This window comes from Dipodomys spectabilis, unplaced genomic scaffold (assembly GCF_019054845.1).
Source record: "Dipodomys spectabilis isolate Male_0828 unplaced genomic scaffold, ASM1905484v1 ptg000422l, whole genome shotgun sequence".
NCBI lineage: Eukaryota > Metazoa > Chordata > Mammalia > Rodentia > Heteromyidae > Dipodomys > Dipodomys spectabilis.
In genome coordinates, this window is record NW_024871099.1 from 4,057,881 (window position 1) to 4,077,620 (window position 19,740).

The 19,740-nt window shown below is 42.7% G+C and overlaps 1 protein-coding gene and 1 non-coding gene across 7 annotated transcripts in view; both read left to right on the forward strand.

Moving 5' to 3' along the window:
* Positions 1 to 16,987, forward strand: part of Lsm14a (LSM14A mRNA processing body assembly factor) — a 39,901-nt gene extending 22,914 nt beyond the window's left edge. Inside the window, exons 5-12 of one of the 6 annotated variants that reach the window (XR_006145534.1) lie at positions 6,556 to 6,732; positions 7,240 to 7,305; positions 8,963 to 9,145; positions 9,257 to 9,428; positions 11,237 to 11,468; positions 13,300 to 13,356; positions 15,052 to 15,100; positions 16,579 to 16,987. Coding sequence is in view for 5 of the 6 variants with exons in the window: in XM_042667847.1 (XP_042523781.1) it covers positions 6,556 to 6,732; positions 7,240 to 7,305; positions 8,963 to 9,145; positions 9,257 to 9,428; positions 11,237 to 11,468; positions 15,052 to 15,075 (854 nt within the window). In the remaining variant the exon portion in view is untranslated. Of the gene's footprint in view, positions 1 to 6,555; positions 6,733 to 7,239; positions 7,306 to 8,962; positions 9,146 to 9,256; positions 9,429 to 11,236; positions 11,469 to 13,299; positions 13,357 to 15,051; positions 16,446 to 16,578 lie in introns of those variants that run through there. The other 5 variants (XM_042667847.1, XM_042667845.1, XM_042667846.1 and 2 more) reach the window with 5 other exon arrangements.
* LOC122097626 lies at positions 13,896 to 14,031 on the forward strand. The gene has a single exon (XR_006145547.1). It is a non-coding gene; the product is annotated as a small nucleolar RNA SNORA2/SNORA34 family (small nucleolar RNA).
* Positions 16,988 to 19,740: the final 2,753 nt, after the last annotated feature.

The window sequence follows — 19,740 nt, forward strand, 5'->3', positions numbered from 1 at the left end:
GGTTTGAATTCAGGCATATACCTGCAATCCTAGCTATTTAGGAGATTAGGATCTGGGGGGTGAACAGTTTGTTGTTGTTGTTTTTTCCTTTCAGTTGTGAAGCTTGATCTCAAGGCCTGGGCACTGTTCCTGAGCTCTTTTTGCTCAGGGCCAGCACTCTTAACATTTTGAGCCACAGTGCCATTTCCAGTTTTCTAGTGGTTAATTGGAGATAAGAGTCTCTGTTTCTGGGTGCTGGAGGCTTGTGCCTCTAATTTTAGCTAGTTAAGGAGGCTAGATCTGAGGATCACAGTTCAAAGCCCAAGCAAGAAAGTCTGTGAGGGCTGGGAAAGTGGCTCAGTGGTAGAGCGCTTGCCTTGCATGCTTGAGGCCCTGGGTTCGATTCCTCAGCGCCACATAAGCAAAAAGAAAAAAGCCAGAAGTGGCGCTGTGGCTCAAGTGGTAGTGTGCTAGCCTTAAGCTGAAGAGCTGAGGGATAGCGCCCAGGCCCAGAGTTCAAGACCCACAACTGGACCAAAAAAAAAAAAGAAAGTCTGTGAGACTCTTTTCCAATTAACCACTAGAAAACCAGATATGGCTGTGTGGCTCAAAGTGGTAGAGTACTAACTTTCATGAAAAGCTCAGGACATTGCCCAGGCCCTGAGTTTAAGCCCCACAACCAACACAACAAAAAAGTCTCAATGGGCTTTCCAACCGAGGCTGGCTTTTTTTTGGGGGGGAGGAGGGGGCTTGAACTCAGGGCTTGAGCGCTGTCCCTCAGCTCTACCACTTGAGCTACAGCGCCACTTCAATTTTCTGGTGATTTATTGGAGATAAAGAGTTTCACAGACTTTCCTGCCCGGGCTGGCTTTGAACCGAGATCCTCAGATCGCAGCCTCCTGAGTAGCTAGGATTACAGGTGTGAGCCACTGGCGCCCGGCTCCTAGGCTGGCTTTGAACCATGCTCCTCAGATCTCAGCCTCCTTAGTAGCTAGGATTACAAGCATGAGCTGAAGATCACAGTTTGAAGGTAGCTGGGGCAGAAAAATCTGAGACATTCCATCTCTAGTTAACCAGCAAAATGCCTAACTAGAGGTGTGGCTGATAGAGAGCTAGCATTGAAAGGTAAAGCCGAGTGAGTGCACGTAGCCCTGAAGTTCACAATATTGACAAATACAAATAAAATACATGGGGGTGAGGGTGGGGAGGGTGAATGTGACTAGCTTCTATGAAGAAAAATACAAAACGTAGTAGAGGGCCATAAAAGAAGTAAGTAGTAAGAGAAGTATCTATTCCCCTATAAAAGATTTGATAATGATAAGGCATGTTTATTCTACCGTCAATTAGTACAAGTGAAATTCAACAGAAAGATTGTCTTTAAAATAAACATGGTCTTTTGCCTAGGAGAACTGTTGGTGGCACATGCCATCATTCTAGTTATTCAGGAGCCTGAGATCAAAGCCAGTCCTGGCTGGAAAGTTTGTGAGACACCAACAAGAAGCCAGAAGTGGAACTGTGGCTCAAAAGGCTAAAGGACAGCACTCAGGCTCTGAGTTCCAGTATCTGCATGCATGCATGCATGCATACATGCATGTGCGTACACACATATCAATGTTTGACTTACACTACTCAGAAACATAAAATATATCATAAATACTCTACTAGTTAACAATGATAAATAAAAGTAAAAATAAACATGGAGGGCTGGGAATGTGGCTTAGTGATGAGTGCTTGCCTAGCATGCATGAAGCCCTGGGCTCGATTCCACAGTACCACATAAACAGAAGAAGCCAGAAGTGATGCTATGGCTTAAGTGGTACAGTGATAACTTGGAGCAAAAGAAGCCCAGGGACAGTGCCCAGGCCCTAGGTTCAAGCCCCAGGACTGGCAAAATAAAATAATGTATAATAGGACATATGGGGGGGGGGGGGTAATGAGCTTACCTAATAAAATATATGTTTATAAATGAGTTTGAGCTGGGCACAGTAGCTAGTTAGGAGACTGAGATCTGAGGATTGCTGTTCAAAGCCAGCCTGGGCAAGAAAGTCCATGTGACTTCTATTTCCACTTACCAAAAAGCCAAAAGTAGAGCTATTGTTCAAAGTGGTGGAGCACTAACTACACTAACTAGTCTACCCTTGAGCAGAAAAGCTGAGGGATGGCGCCCAGGCCCTGAGTTCAAGCCACAAACAGGCACCAAAAAGGGGGGGAAAAAAAAGTTTAAGAATAAATTTTAATAAATGAAACAAAATGGAATAATCAGAAACTGTTCCATTAATAGGAATTTAAGGGCTTAGAGTTAGCTCAGTGGTAGAATGCTTGCTTAACCTGCATGTGTGAGACCCTAGGTTCAACTCCTGCACTAAAAATAATAATAATTTAGTTGAAGATACTCTTTTTTGTGGGTCATGGGCCTGAACTCTGGGCCTGAGTGCTGACCCCCAGCTCTTCAGCTCAAGGCTAGCACTCTACCACTCGAGCCACAATGCCACTTCTGGCTTTTTTCTTTTTGCTTATGTGGTGCTGAGGAATCGAACCCAACTGAACAACTGAGCTACCTTCCCAGCCCTTGAAGATACTCTTTTTAAATTAGTGGAGAAAGACTAGCTATTCCAGGAAGTGGTTTGGGGGAAGAAAACTACCTGATGAGTTAGGAAGAATAACTATAGATTCTTTTTCTCACCCTGAGCACTTTTAAGAATTTTTATTTTATTTATGTTTTGTCAGTTAGGTTAGGGGCTTACACTCTGGGCCTGGGCGCTGTCCCTCAGCTCTTCAGCTCAAGGCTAGTATTCTACCACTTGAGTCACAGTGCCCACTTCCAGTTTTTTGTTTATGTGGTGCTGAGAAATGAAACCTAGGGCCTCATGCATGTTAGACAAGCACTCTACCACTGAGCCACCTTCCCATCTGAGCCTGTATTTAATATCATCAACTTACATTTGTGGAGTATCACAAAATGGAAGTTAAACCTTTAACTTTGGTTAAGAACAGAAAGAGTGGGGCAGGGAAGGTGGCTCAGTGGTAGAGCGCTTGCCTTGCATGCCTGAGGCCCTGGGTTCCATTCCTCAGCACCACATAAGCAAAAAGAAAAAAGCTGGAAGTGGTGCTGTGGCTCAAGTGGTAGAGTGCTAGCCTTGAGCTGAAGAGCTGGGGGACAGCGCCCAGGCCCAGAGTTCAGGCCCCACGACTGGACCCCCCCCTCCCCCCCCCCAAAAAAAAAAAAAAAAAAAAAGAACAGAGTTAACTGAATGGTGCTTTGTGTTCAAGTACTCTGGGTTTGTTCCTACTACATCACATGTATTTCTCTAATGATAGTAAATTGCCATAGTGATTAGTAATAGTAGAAGAATTTAAAGGCTGGATGCTGGTGGCCTGTACCTGTAATACTAGCTACTCAGGAGCCTGAGACCTGAGGATGGTGGTCCAAAGCCAGGCAAGGCAAGAAAGTCCCTGAGACTCTTATCTCTATTAACTACCAGAAAACCGGAAGTGGCACTTTGGCTCAAAGTTGTAAAGCACTAGTCAATGAGCAAAAGAGCTCAAGGACAGTGCCTGGGCTTTGAGTTCAAGCCACATAACCAACAGAAAAAAGAATTTAAAGCTGGGTGCTGGTGTCTCATGTTTGGAATCCTACTTAGCTATTCAGGAGTTTTGAGATAAAAGGACTGCAATTCAAAGCCAACTTGGGCAGGAAAGCTTGTGAGACTATCTCCAATTAGCTCCCAAAATAGCCAGCCAGAAGTGGAGCTGTGGCTTAAATGGTAGAGTGCTAGCCTTGAGCAAAAAAGCCCAGGAACAACATCCAGGCCCTGAGTTCGAGGCCCAGGACCTGAACCAAAAAAAAGAATTTAAATATACAATAAAGGAATTTGTTAATTGATCTGATTACCCCATTGGGGTCCGGTTGTGGGGCCTGAACTCTGGGCCTGGGCGCTGTATCTCAGCTCTTCAGCTCAAGACTAGCACTCTACCACTTGGGCCACAGCGCCACTTCCGGCTTTTTTTTTTCCTTTTTGCTTATGTGGTGCTGAGGAATCAAACCCAGGGCCTCAGGCATGCAAGGCAAGCAAGCACTCTACCACTGAGCCACCTTCCCAGCCCTTCCATAATATTTCTGAGTAACAGAATCTTCTCAAAATATGGGTGTTTTGTAGGATATATATATGGATAATATATAATTTTTATTGTAGGTTGTGTGGTTTGAACTCTGAGCCAGGGTGCTGTCCCTGAGCTGATCTTCAGCTCAAGGCAAGCGCTCTACCATTTGACCCATAGTGCCAATTCTAGTTTTCTGGTGGTTAATTGGAGATAAATGTCTCATGGACTTCCTTGCCCAGGCTGGCTTTGAACCATGATCCTCAGATCTCAGTCTTCTTAGTAGCTAGGATTAGAGATGTGAGCCACCAGTGCCTGGGTTTTTTGTTTGTTTGTTTTGTTTTTTGTTTTTCCCAATCCTCTGGCTTGAACTCAGAGCCTGGGCACTGAACCTGAGCCTTTCTGTGATCAAGGGTAGCAGTACTCTACCACTTGAGCCACAGCACCACTTCCAGCCTTTTCTGTTTATGTGATAACTAAGGAATCAAACCCAGAGCTTCATGCAAGCTAGGCAAGCACTCTACTACTAAGCCCACAAGAGATAATGAGACCCTGAGTTCAAATCCCAGTACCAACAAACTTGTAAAAAAACTTATCTCTTTAAATCGTGTGTGGTGTGACATATCTGCACTCTCAGCACTGAGAAGGCTGAGGCAGCAGGATCATAGAGTCCACTTAAGTTCAGAGTAAACCTGGGCAACGTAGTGAGATCCACACCCCATCTCAAAAAAAAAAAACAACCCTCAAAGCAAAGGAGTTTAAGCTTTGTAATCCCAGCTACTTAGGAGGTAGAGATCACAATGTGGAGGCCAGCCTAGGCAAAAAGTTAAAAAGCCCCCGTGTCAACTATTTTTCAAAAGGCTGGGCATAGATGTCACACACTTGTCATCCTAGCTATATGAGGAATAAATAGGATCAGGTAGAATGGAAGATTGTATTTTATGCTATAAAAAGAAAAGGAAGGGGGAAGAAAGAAAAAAATCAATGATTACAAAATGATTTCTTGAAAGTCAAAATTTATTAAAAACCATGATTTATTGCTTTAAAAATCAGCGGAAAGGGGCTGGGAAGGTGGCTCAGTGGTAGAGCGCTTGCCTTGCATGCCTGAGGCCCTGGGTTCGATTCCTCAGCACCATATAAGCAAAAAGAAAAAAGCCGGAAGTGGCGCTGTGGCTCAAGTGGTAGAGTGCTAGCCTTGAGCTGAAGAGCTGAGGGACAGCGCCCAGGCCCAGAGTTCAGGTCCCACAACCGGACCCAAAAAAAAAAAAAAAAAATCAGCGGAAAGGGCTGGGGATGTGGCTTAGTGGTAGAGTGATTGCCTATCATGCATGAAGCCCTAGGTTTGATTCCTCAGTACTACATAAACAAACCTGGAAGTGGGCGCTGTGGCTTTAGCCTTGAGCCTAGAGAGGCTCATGTATGGTGCCCAGGCCCTGAGTTTAAGCTCCAGGACCAGGCCCTCCCCCCGCCCCAAGAAAAAAATTGGTGGAAAAAGCATTTCTTTTAATGATAACTTAATTTTCAGGGTTGTCATGGTAACTACAGTTTTTGACTTCAAGTGATTTTTTTCCCCCCATTCTGGAAATGCATACTTTTGTGACTATATACTTTAGTAAACTTGGGGAACATTGCTAATAAATTATCCATGGAAATCAATGGGCATCAGAACTCAATGATTCAACAGTTGGTGGGAGACTGCAAATGCTTACAGTAGCATATCGGGGGATCTTTGTGCATAAAATGAGCGTAATTTTTAACGCCATGTTACATATCATGTAACAAGAGTTCTCTGAGCGGACACGTACAGCAAACATTGTAAGGGCAAAATGTGATGAGAGTGACTTGCATTCTTCAGTGCACAGTGAGTAGGCCCTGATACAAATGAAATGTGTCAGCACAAACTTCAAATTAAAGAAAAGCTTGTCAAGAGATTGTAAAAATCGTAAAGAATGCCAATGGCTGCCATCTGGCTATCTAAATTTTTTTGATTTTTTATTTATTTTCCCAGTCTATTGTGTGTTAAGATCCATTTCCCTCACTTTCCTCCTCCTTTATTGTTTTGTGATGGAATTCAGCAAGAGTTCCTGCTGGGAGTCACCTACAGAAAATACTAGAAATTGAAATGTGTCTATATACTCTTGTTATTGGGGGAGATGCCTCCATTTAAGTGTTTACAAATGTGATCATTGATATTAATAGGGAACAGCATATGGCAGTTCTTTGAAAAACCATTCTATTTGGTAAAACGCATAATGTGGTGGTGGATATTTTTGTTTGCTTGGTTTGATTTTGAGGGTTTTGTTTTTTGTGTTTTGGGTGGGTTTTTTTTTTTTTTGGACAGGTTAAGGACTAGGCCATTAAGGACAATCCTAGGTTAAAACTGATCAAATTTGTGCTGAGTTTGATTTTTTTTTTCCAGCCTAGATTATTTTGAAATCCCCGATTAGGATAGTTTCTTATCTTTTGGTTACATTTTAGGTCGTTCAAGCCCTCAGTTAGACCCTTTGAGAAAAAGTCCAACCATGGAACAAGCAGTACAGACCGCCTCGGCCCACTTACCTACTCCAGCACCTGTTGGGAGAAGGAGCCCTGTATCAACCAGGCCTTTGCCATCTACCAGCCAAAAAGCAATAGAGAATCAAGAGCACAGGCGAGGTAGAGCTTGAGCTGTTTACTCTTCCTTAATTGACTCATCAACATTTTCCACTCTCCCTATTTTCATTTAGAGAATTTGCTGTCTGTGAATGATCCTGAAAGGATTATATAGAACAATTTCATAGATTGTTTGGGGGCTGGGAATGTAGCTCAGATGTACAGCACTTACCTAGCACACATGCAACCCTGGGTTCAATTCCCAGCACCACAAAAAAGAGAGAAAGGGAAATTTTTTTTTTAAACCAGGAATGATGGTGCATACTTGTAATCCCAGCACTTTAGTAGGCTGAGGTGGGAGGATTATGAGTTCAAGACTAGCCTAGGCTATATAGGAAGAAGCAAGACCCTGTCTCCAACAAAAGCATTTGATTCAAGTGATGATGGGGATTTAGTTTTGGGAACTTAAGTTTTGTTTGGTAGTGTCTCCCTCCACCCCTCATTTCAGACAAAAATAGAAGTTTTTATTATCCTTGGTTAATTTGTCCCTTTGCGTATTTCCTTGTGCAGCTGAAGTACACAAAGTGTCAAGGCCAGAAAATGAACAACTCAGAAATGACAGCAAGAGACAAGTAGGTAAGTTACTTAGATCCAAAATAAATCCTTTCTGGGCAAGGTGGCTCATGCCTGTAATCCTAGCTACTCAGGAGGCTGATATTTGAGGATCGCAGTTCAAGGCCAGCCCGGGCAGGAAAGTACATGAGACTCTTACCTCCAGTAAACCACTCAGAAAATAGGAAGTGGTGCTTTGGCTCAAGTGGTAGAGCGCTCACCCTGAGCTGAAGAGCTGAGGGACAAGTGCCTAGGCCCAGAGTTCAAGGCCCACAGCCAACAACAACAACAACAAAAATATCCTGTATTTCTCAATAGGAAAGTTATTTTAAACTGCAACATATATGAAATGAAAGGTGAAGATTACTGACTAAAGAACTAACAGGCTGGGCTGGGAAGTTGGCTCAGTGGTAGAGTGCTTGCCTCGCATGCATGAGGCTCTGGGAATTCCTCAGCACCATATAAGCAGAAAAAAGCCAGAAGTGGTGCTGTGGATCAAGTGGTAGAGCACTAGCCTTGAGCTGAAGAACTGAGGGACAGTGTCAGCCCCCACGTCCGACCAAAAAAAAAAAGAACTAACACTGCTAGGCGCTGGTGGCTCAAACCTGTAATCCTAGCTACTCAGGAGGCTGAGATCTGAAGATCATGGTTCAAAGCCAGCCTGGACAGGAAAGTCTGTGAGACTGTTATCTCCAAGAAACCACTAGAAAACTGGAAGTGGTACTGTGGCTCAAGTGGTAGAGCACTTGCCTTGAGCTGGAGAGCTGAGGGACAGCACCCAGACCCAGAATTCAAGCCCCACATGGACAAAAAAAATAAATAAAGAATTAACAGTGGTATGGATCTCTCCATGTGGTCAGATCCTGTGGATCTGTGCATAATAAAGACAGCAGAAAATAAGAGGGTTTTTTGTTTTTGTTTTTAATAATGTTTTGGGGGAAAATACTTGGTGATGAGTTGTGTTTAGTATGCTCTTGAATGTTACTGGCTAGTAGTGTTGCATTTACATTCACTTGATGGCTCTATGGCTTCTATTTTGTGGTTTTGTTTTGTAGCATCATAAAATTGGTACTTGTTTTCCATGTCTTGTGAATGGAAACATTTGTTTGGTAATCTATAACATCAAACAGCCATTTTATTAATTCCAAATCTATTAATAGAGAATAAATTACAATATTTTTGTGCCAACATTAGGATTCAAACAGCTGTTGCTCTACCATTTGAGCCATACATCTGGCATTTTGCTAGTTAATTGGAAATGGAGTTTCACAGATTTTCTTTCCAGGCTGACTTTATTTTAATTTTTTTTTTTGGGTCTGGTCATGGGGCCTGAACTCTGGGCCTGGGCACTGTCTTTCAGCTCTTCAGCTCAAGGCTAGCACTCTACCACTTGAGCCACAGCGCCACTTCTGGCTTTTTTTCTTTTTGTTTATGTGGTGCTGAGGAATCGAACCCAGGGCCTCAAGCATGCAAGGCAAGCGCTCTACCACTGAGCCACCTTCCCAGCCCTCCAGGCTGACTGTGAACAGGAACCCTCTAATACTTAGCATCTTAAGTAGAGCAGTAAGCACTAGCTACAAATTATGATTTAATACTTCCAAATTAAAAGGGGGAAAAAAGGCAATGTATAAATTTAGATGATTGGAAAGTAACTGTCTTTTGTCTCTGTTTACTCACATAGTTCCAAGTGCTCCTTCAGCTCCAAGAAGAGGGCGTGGGGGCCACCGAGGTGGCAGGGGAAGATTTGGCATTCGACGAGACAGTCCGATGAAATTTGAGAAAGACTTCGACTTTGAAAGTGCAAATGCACAATTTAACAAGGAGGAGATTGACAGAGAGTTTCATAATAAACTTAAATTGAAAGGTAAACTTTCATTTTTCTACTCAGAAACTAGTTTGATCTGTGAATTAAAGATGCTTTACACATTAGTTGTCTTACTTAGACTTTTATCATATGTGCTTGTTTTTTTATTAGAAGATAAACTCGAGAAGCAAGAGAAACCTGTAAATGGGGAAGATAAAGGAGACTCAGGAGTAGACACCCAAAACAGTGAAGGAAATGCTGATGAAGAAGACCCACTTGGACCTAATTGCTATTATGACAAAACTAAGTCCTTCTTTGATAATATTTCTTGCGATGATAATAGGTACAGTCTTTTAAATTGCCCTCCTCTGAAATGTTTGAAGTATAGTTATTTCATATAAATTCATATGGCCTAATGATTGCTTAAAAAAACCTGTATTCTGGCCATGTACCAGTTGTTGCTAGCTCCTCAGGAGGCTGAGATCTGAGGATTGCAGTTTGAAGCCAGCCTGGTTAAGAAAGTCCATCAGACTCTTATCTCTGTAATTAATCTCCAAAAAGCCAGAGTGGAGCTGCATTGAGCAGAAAAGCTCAAGGATACCCCCAGACCCTGAGTTCAAGTCCCTAGGGCCAACACCAAATAGATTTAGAGAGAGAGTGTACAAGGGCTTACCTAGCATACATAAGGCTTGGGAGATCAACCCAAGATTTAGAGAGAGAGTGTACAAGGGCTTACCTAGCATATATAAGGCTTGGGAGATCAACTCTAGCATCACAAAAAAGAAAAGGTGGGGCTGGGAATGTGGCTTAGTGGTAGTATTTGCCTAGCATACATGAAGCCCTTGGTTCGATTCCTCAGTACCACATACACAGAAAAGGCCAGACTTGAGTGGTAGAGTACTAGCCTTGAACAAAAGAAGCTCAGGGACAGTGCCCACACCCAGAGTTCAAGCCCCAGGACTGGCAAAAAAAAAAAGGAGGAAGAAAACAAATAGCTATATATTTTTCCTTAGGGACGTATTCATGTTTGCATATTAGTAATAAGAACAAAGTATTCATGTAAAATCTCAGAGCTTTTCCTTTACCTTCTCTGCTGTAATTCAAATGAAGCCAGAACCTAAAGAAGCTTGCAGATACAGTCAGGCTGCCCTGTTGTAGTATGCATGCATCAAGAAATTGTGGGGTCATTGTAAGGTGGGGGGATCCAGCATAATGAGCTGAGTTCTTTAAGATGTATTGCTTACTTTATATCATCTTTATCCTGGGTGCAATATGGTGACCCCTAGTGGCAGTTGTTTACTTCAGCTTAGACAAAAATGGCAAAGATGATTATGAGTCCTGCAATTATTTAGGTTGGATGCTGACAAAAATTCAGAAAATTGCTGTGTTAACTGGCATTAGGCTTAAGATGTGGTTTTTCTGCCAGGTTTTGCCCTCTTTTCCAATGGGGCAGAGTAGAACCAGCTGCAAATCCCCTTATATCTGAGTAACCATTGTATTGATGCTTTTCTCATATTTCTGTTATGTCAACTATTTTTGCACAGAACTACTCTCAATAATGTTTTCTCATGAAACATAACAGTATTATAGGGATAAACTGAATTTGTATGCCATGTACACCTTGTGACCATGCAGGTGAAAAGCCTTTTCTGTTTGTTTTTGAGGGTGAGTCCTGGGGCTTGAACTGAGGCACTGTCCCATGCTCAAAGCTTTTATGCTCTATCACTTGAGCCAGGCCTCCAGCTCCAGTTCTAGGTTTTTGCTGATTGACTCAGATTTGTCTGTCCACACTGGCTTTGAACAGTGATCCTCAGGTATCAGCTTCTTCTTCTTCTTCTTTTTTTTTTTTTTTTAGGGTCCGGTCATGGGGTCTGAACTCTGGGCCTGGGTGCTGTCCCTCAGCTCTTCAGCTCAAGGCTAGCGCTCTACCACTTGAGCCACAGCACCACTTCCGGCTTTTTTCTTTTTGCTTATGTGGTGCTGAGGAATGGAACCCAGGGCCTCAGGCATGCAAGGCAAGCGCTCTACCACTGAGCCACCTTCCCAGTCCCAAGCTTCTTCTGAGTTAGCTAGGATTAATTTGTTACATGTGTGTGTTGAAAAATACTCCTTTAAACCTGATATGCTGATGGTCATTTGCTTTTATAATAGAGAAAGGAGACCAACCTGGGCTGAAGAGAGGAGATTAAATGCTGAGACATTTGGAATCCCACTTCGTCCAAACCGTGGCCGAGGAGGCTACAGAGGCAGAGGAGGTCTTGGTTTCCGTGGTAGCAGAGGGCGTGGTGGTGGCAGAGGAGGGACCTTTACTGCCCCTAGAGGATTTCGTGGTGGATTCAGAGGAGGCCGTGGGGGCCGAGAGTTTGCAGATTTTGAATATAGGGTAAGTATTGTGCTTTAGACTTGGCATTCAGCCTGCTTTTATCTAATTTGGGTAGTGATTGTTCTTTCTTTTTTTCTTTTTCCTTTTCCTTTTTCTTTTTCTTTTTCCTGGTCGTGGGGCCTGAACTCTGGGCCTGGGCACTGTCCCTCAGCTCTTCAACTCAAAGCTAGTGCTCTACCACTTGAGCCACAGTGCCACTTCCAGCTTTTTTTGCTGATGTGGTGCTGAAGAATCGAACCCAGGGCTCATGCATACAAGGCAAGCACTCTACCACTGAGCCACCTTCCTAGCCCATATTTTTGTTTTTAACTGTTGTTTTCCACTGAAGAAATAAAAGAAGCAAATGTGGTGCTCCCCCTCACTTTTTTAAAATTAGAGAACCATGGTTTTAGCTTTTATAGACTGATTAAAATCTCCCCTCTTTCCAAGCAAGAGAATCTATTATTTTGTTTTTGTTTTTTTGTGCTAGTACTGGGGCTTAAAGTTAGGGCCTTATGTTTTCCTTTGTTTTTTTCGCTAAACATGGAAAAAACTATTGGGGACTAAAATTAAGGATCAGGGCTCTTTTTACATGGGAAGGATGACTAATGACATTATACAAAAGGAGAGGACTGTACACCTTTATTTCATATTACAAAATTTTCTCTCCAGGTGCTGGTGGCTCATGCCCATAATCCTAGCTACTCAGGAGGCTGAGATCTGAGGATCACAGTTCAAAGCCAGCCTGGGCAGGAAAGTCCATGAGACTCTTACCCCCAATAAACCACCAGAACATCATAAGTGGTGCTGTGGCTCAAGTGGTAGAGCACTGGCCTTGAGCTGAAGAGCTGAGGGACAGTGCCCAGGCCCAGAGTTCAAGCCCCACGACCAACAAAAAAAAATAATTCTCAGCTAGATGCCAGCTACATGCCTACTCCTACCTACTCAGGAGGCTGAGATCTGAGATTACAGCTTGCAGCCAGCCTAGGCAAGAAAGTTTTCTTTTTTTCTTTTTGGTCCAGTTGTGCGGCCTGAACTCGGACTGGGCGCTGTCCCTCAGCTCTTCAGTTCAAGGCTAGTGCTCTACTGCTTAAGCCATAGCATTACTTCGGCTTTTTCTGCTTATGTGTTACTAAGGAATCGAACCCAGGGCCTCACGAGTGCAAGGCAAGCACTCTACCACTGAGACACCTTCCCAGCCCCGTAAAGTTTCTTATCTCCAATAAATTACCAAAGAAGCCGGGCGCTGGTGGCTCACGCCTGTAATCCTAGCTACTCAGGAGGCTGAGATCTGAGGATCACGGTTCAAAGCCAGCCCGGGCAGGAGAGATCTCGAGACTCTTATCTCCAATAAACCACCAGAAAACCGGAAGTGGCGCTGTAGCTCAAGTGGTAGAGCGCTTGCCTTGAGCTGAAGAGCTGAGGGACAGCGCCCAGGCCCAGAGTTCAAGCCCCACGACCGACAAAAAAAAATAAATAAATTACCAAAGAAAAGCCAGAAGTGGAGCTGTGGGTCAAATGGTAGAACACTAGCCTTGGGCAAAATGAAGCTCAGGACCAGCATTTAAAAAGTTTTTTTTTTTCTTAAAATAGTCTAGCCAGGCACATATTTGTAGGGTTGGAAGTAATCTTTTTTCCAGAGATGTTAAGTACCTTGTCCAAGGTCACATAGCTAATAAGTGGTAGTTCCTGAGTCACCACTGTTAATTTAGATTTGTGGAAATTCATTACATTTGTTACTTCACCATGGTCCTGAATGTTGAAATATATTTTTTTATTATATGATTCAATATGGCTCTCCTGAACCCCTTTATCTTTCTCCCTTTTTGTCTTTTTTTTTTTTACCTTTCAGAAAACCACAGCTTTTGGACCCTAAAAGGTCTGGATTGGTCGTACTGCTTTCTGAAAGGTAAAAAAATAGATATAGATAAGTAAAATAAATGAACAGATGAGAGATGTTGGCTTTTGTGGGGGACAGAGAGCAGGTTTGTCTTTAGCTCATTTATTTCCATACCAGCTTACACTGTGCCATATGTATTTTAGTTTAGTAACATAAGACAAGTGGCTTGCTGTTGTGTACTCAGGTGGAGCAGCAAGTCTTTCATCCAGAAATTGTGTTTTTATAACAAACAGTTGAGATGACTAACAGCAGTAAGAAAAATAAATAAAAAATAAATTAATTAAAAATAAGTCAGGCGCCGGTGGCTCACGCCTATAATCCTAGCTACTCAGGAGGTTGAGATCTGAGGATCGCTGTTCAAAGCCAGCCCTGGCAGGAAAGTCCGTGAGATTCTTATCTCCAATAAACCACTAGAAAACAGAAGTAGCACTGTGGCTCAAGCGGTAGAGCACTCACCTTGAGCTGAAGAGCTGAGGGACAGTGCCCAGGCCCAGAGTTCAGGCCCCACAACCCGCCTCCCCCCCCCCCAAAAAAAAAAAAGTCTTACATTGGCCCTAAATCAAGGCCGGCAGTTTGCTGAAGCTGTTGGTTTTAAGCAGGAGCCTAAAGTAATGTCTTTCTTGGTCTGTTGGCCCTTTCAGAACTTTGGAAATGTAAAGGTCAATTCATTAGAAAGAAACATTTGATGGGGAGAGAGGAGTCTCAGAGATTTTCTTGCCCAGGCTGCCTTTGAGCCGAGATTGTCAGAGCTCAGCCTCCTGAGTAGCTAGCTGGTGAGCCACTAGTGCCTGGCAAAGACAGGTTTTTGTTGTTGTTGTTTGTTTGGTCAGCCATGGGGCTTGAACTCTGGGCCTGGGCGCTGTCCCTCAGTTCTTCAGCTCAAGGCTAGCACTCTACCACTTGAGCCATAGCACCACTTCCAGCCTTTTCTGTTTGTGGTGCTGAGAAATCGAACCCAGGGCCTTATGCATGCGAGGCAAGCACTCTACCACTGAGCCACATTCCCAGTCCCAAAAGATAGGGTTTTTATGCTGTTGATTTTAAGAGTACTTGGTGTGCTGGGTGCCAGTGGCTCATGCCTATAATCCTAGCTACTCAGGAGGCAGAGGTATGAGCATTGAAGTTGGAAGCCAGCCTGAGTGGCAAAGTCTTTAAGACTCTTACCTCCAATTTAACACCAAAAGCCAGAAGTAGAACTGTAGCGCATATGGTGGAGCACTGTCCTTGAACACAAAAACTCAAAAGAGACACTTTGGTGAGAAGTTTTGTGTCACTTTTTTAAATTAGTAGACTCATTAAATTAGTAGTACCATTTAATGTTCACATAATAAAGGAAGTGGGAAATAGGAAATAAGTCTGGGAGGAGGAAGCAGGATGCAAAGAATGAAGGAAGAAGTAACTGATCAAGAAACTCTGGACACTAGTTGTCACCGCCTTGTGGAACCTTTTGAATTTCAGAAAATTCAAAAAGTAAAAATGGATGGATATTGCAAGTACTTAGATACAGATAAATAATTACTAGAATCTCCAAAATAGTGAGTACATGTGTGTCTCTGTGGGGACTGGAAGATGTTTCTGGGTGGGGAAGTTTAGAAAGTTTAGAAGTCAGGAAAGCATTTTCCATGAAAGTCAAAAGAAGGCAAAGTATAAAATATGTGAAAGAAGTTCTAGAACATTGACGAGCGCATTTTTCCTTTTTTTTAGAAAGACAACAAAGTTGCTGCATAGTCTACAAACAAGTCTTTGAAAATAGGTGAATTTCTAGCTCTTCATGTTCCTGAAAATTGGTTTCTGTCTTTGTGAAGAATGAAGAAGTGAATTTGCTGTATATTTGTCACCAGCACTGGGTTTTGTTTATTTTCTGCTTAATTTCAAAGATAAAATGCAGTTACTTTATTGGAGGGTGGGGGGTGGGAGGCGGGCAGCTCATCTTTAAAAAAAATGAGCGTTAAATATATTTGGAACAGGAAAATGTTAAGTAACTTTTTATGTATAGTTAAACTAAAGCTGTACTTCAGTGGGACTTACAGTTTTTGTTTTTTTGTTTTTCATCACTGAAAAGATTTTTCTTATCACTGAATTGTATTTGGCAATTATTGCAAGTTGCCCGCAGACAGGGCCGTGATACTGTGTTTGGAGCCACCGAAGGGTTTTGTATGTGTGTGTGTGTACGTGTGTGTACCTGTGTGTGTGTGTGTGTGTGTGTGTGTGTGAGTATGTGTGTGAGTGTGACTTTCTGGAAATCCTATAATGAGGTAGCTTATTTCGTCGATTAATTAGGGTGCTGGATGGTAGAGAATTTTGTCAGTCAACTATGTATACACAGTAAATACTGTTTCTTAGGCAAAGGTAACTTTTTTATATAGTTGTAAAATTCCATTATATTCCATTGCCAAAGAAACATTAAGAACTTTGTATAGCTGTATAAAAAGCAACTAATTTTTTAAAGAATAAACATTTTAAAGTCAGCAACCATACTGTGTCCTTGCAGAAATCGATGAGCTGAGGAGCAGGGTCATGGTGGCTCTTCTTTCTCTGAGCTTTCCAGGCTACAGGTTTTGATTTCTTTTTTTAATGTTTGGAACATAAATGAAGATTTGATACGTTCTTCCATTATCTAAAAAGGATAAATTGTTCCTGCTCCATGTCATAGAACTTCTTTTTGTAGCAAATGGCATACCACAGGATTTGTCCAAATAGATATTTTCAGAATATGAATGTAAATAATCATAGATAAGAATGTACTAGCTGTATTTTCAAATAAGTAATCCTCCCCTCTTTTTTAAAAAAAAAAACACATTAAAATTAGGCATCAGCCTTTTCTTGGACATGACTAATTTTTTTTTCAATAACATTGACTCATTCCATTATGTTTTAAGAGGATTCAGAATGTTCAAAATTATTTTGGCAACATTATCATTGGCATTGGTCCTTGGGCCTGTGACCCACAAATGACTCAATATAGAGTTCACGGCTAATTATAAATTACTGGTCAAACCTTTTGATATTTAAGCTGTAGTAGGAAAAAAAAATCTGGCCACTTTTGTTTTTTTATGAAGGCCATGGAATAAAGGGATCCAAAGATTTAAATATTTTTATCTTTTTGTTGTTGCTGTTGATCTTTGTCCTTACAATATTCAGGAGTGACAAAGATGTGAAAAAAACTGCACTGTAGGAGAATGGGAGGATTGAAACATGGTTGATCGTTTTCATTTTCTATCTTTTGTATAGATCTACAAGGAAATGTTTTATAATTCGGTTTCACTACTAAGATCCAGTACTCAGCAGCTGTAGTTTAGGGAATACTGTTGAGTACCACTTGCTTGCATGTTATCAACAAAACCTTTTGGAGGACCCCAGAAATCTGAGATTAACACATCTTGGAGGTATTTTGAGCATCCAAGCAAGAGCTATGACAACATCTGTGTAGACTGAGATATGTCCCAGGCTGATTTCTAGGAGAAAAACTGTAGATACCAGTTTCACTTGCTCTGGAAGTCTGAGCTCACAGGTCCCCTAGCTCTGGTCACTGGCTGGGGCATTTGTTGTCTGGGTAAAAACTGGCAGCCTGGCATACCTGCAGTGCACCTTACTATATTAAAGCAAGGTTTTTATTCTAAAGCAGAATAAAACTATTGAAGAAAAAAAAATGTTTGTCAGAGTTCTTTCTCTTAGTTAACATTCTCTTCCAATACTAATAAAATGAAAAGCACTTTTTTTTTGGTCGGTTGTGGGGCTTGAACTCTGGGCTTGGGTGCTGTCCCTGCGCTCTTCAGCTCAAGGTGAGCACTGTACCGCTTTTGCCACAGCACCATGTCCGGTTTTCTAGTTGGTTTTCTAGTGGTTTATTGGAGATAAGATTTGTCTCTCGGACTTTCCTGCCCAGGCTGGCTTTGAACCTTAATGCTCAGATCTCAGCCTCCTGAGTAGCTAGGATTACAGGCATGAGCCACCAGATCAGAACTGTGTACTGGTGGCTTGTGCATGTAATTCTGTCTACTGAGGAAGCTGAGATCTGGTTTGAGGCCAGCCTGGGAAGAAAAGTTTGCTCTACGCGATCTCCAAAATAATCAGCCAAAAGCTAGGCTGGGGGTGTGGCTCAAGTGGTAGAACAGCCTAGCAAGTGAGAGGCCCTGAGTTCAAACCCATTACTACCAAAAAATAGTAATAGGGCCAGAATTAGCATAATATGTTTATAGGCTATAAGCACTGATTCTATTTATTTATTTTTTTGGGGGGTGGGGGTCGGGTCGTAGGGCCTGAACTCTGGGCCTGGGCGCTGTCCCTCAGCTCTTCAGCTCAAGGCTAGCACTCTACCACTTGAGCCACAGCACCACTTCCGGCTTTTTTTTCTTTTTCCTTATGTGGTGCTGAGGAATCGAACCTAGGGCCTCAGGTATGCAAGGCAAGCGCTCTACCACTGAGCCACCATCCCAGCCCCCTGAATCTATTTTTAATTATGTCTTAAGGTTTATCATTATATATATTTAGGGAAAGTCAAAAGTTCCTTTCTTCCTTTCCTAAAGTTTGTGAAATGAAACTGAGCCAACCATGCACAGACGAAGCTACAACCTTAGTCCAAAATCTATCTCCTGCAGGTAAAGAGAGAAGATAGTATCTTGAGTTGAAGGTAGAGTGTTTGCCTAGTACATATGAGGCTCTAGATTGAATCCTCAGCACAGTAGAAATGAAAAAGATGGCAGTGGTGGTGAAGAAAATTTGTCCATTGGACCATTCCTCTCTCCAATTGTAGGACCTAATGTGAGCTGTAAGGAAAGTGGCTCTCCATATAAACTGACGTTTAGGGGGTGTTGGAATGTGAGGGGTTAAGTGTTTGGGTCTTCACAAAAACCAGGGATTACTACTGGTATTTAAGATAAAGAGCCAGTCCAGATGCTGATGGCTCATGCTTGTAATCCTGCTATTCAGGAAGCTAAAATCCGAGAATCTTGGTTTTAGTCAGCCTGGGCAGGAAAAGTCTGAGAGAATCTTATCTCCATTTACTACCAAAAAGCCAGAAATAGAGCTGTGGCTTAAGTGGTAGAGTGCTAGCCTTGAGTAAAAAACTTCAGGGACAATACCCAGACCCTGGGTTCTTCAAGCTCCTGAACTGGCACCAAATAAGAAAGGCTTTTGGTTTTAAAACATACCTTGCTCCAAGGCATGAAGTAGAACTCTGAATCTAATGTGGTTTCTGATTTTTGGTGATAACAGAGCTGGAAGAAGTTCAGAGTTAATGAGCTTGGATGACAAATGCATTAAATTGGAATGCAGTGGTCATGTTGATTGTAAGTAAATGCTGTAAACAATCCTGATGTCTAAGTTACAGTGCACAGTGAAACAGCAGCTTAGGCGGTGGGGGGAACAAACTTAAAAAAAATTGTCGGTCATGGGGTTGAACTCGGGGCGGGCGCTGTCCCTAAGCTCCTGTGCTCAAGTCTAGCACTCTACCACTTAAGCCACAGCACCACTTCTGGCCTTTTCTACATACTTTATTGGAGACAAGAGTCTCACAAACTTTCCTGCTTGGGCTGGCTTTGAACTGTGATTCTCAGATCTCAGCTTCCTGAGTAGAATTATAGGCATGAACCAGCAGCTCCCAGCCAGAATATTTTTTTGTGCCTGTAATGAGACTTGAACTCAGCCTGGGTGCTCTCCCTTCGCTTTTTCACTCAAGCTGATGCTCTGCCACAGCTTCACTTCTGGATTTTTTGTGATTAGTTGGAGATAAAAGCCTCACAGACTTTACTGTCTAGGCTGGCTTTGAATCTAGATCTTCAGACCTCAGCTGCCTGAGTAACTAGTATTACAGGCATGAGCCACCGGTGCTGAGCTAATGACTAGAGCATATTTGAGTTTGGTAATGAGACTCTAAAGGGATGACTCATAGTCACTCCAGTTGAGCAGCCCAGAAACAACTTAAGAGCAGCCAGCAAAGGCACAGAAAATCTGGCCTTCCCCTCCAGCTGGAGCAGTCTGGGTGTGAAGAAGGCCAAGTCTGGAGGGGTGAGGAAAGCATGGGTCTAGATGAGACTAATGCATTCCACTAGTTGGCTTTTCCAGTCATTCTGGTACTGGGCACTGGAATCTGTTTACTACTCAGTGTATGAAGAGGCCCCCAGTCCTGCTGCTTACCTAGTCTACATAATTTTGCACTGTCAGCCTCATACCGCACCACTGATGACCCTGCAAATGGGTGTGCAACTCATCCCCAATTCATCAGCAAGAAGCTTGAAGTGGAGGTGTGGGTCAAATGACAAGAGCTCCAGCTTGTGCAAAAAAAGCCAAATGAGAGCACAAGGAAAAGTCTGTGAGACTCATCTAGACAGCCAGATGTGCTCTAGTGGGAGAGCGACCAGCCTTGAGCAAAAAAGCTAAGGACAGTCCTCAGGC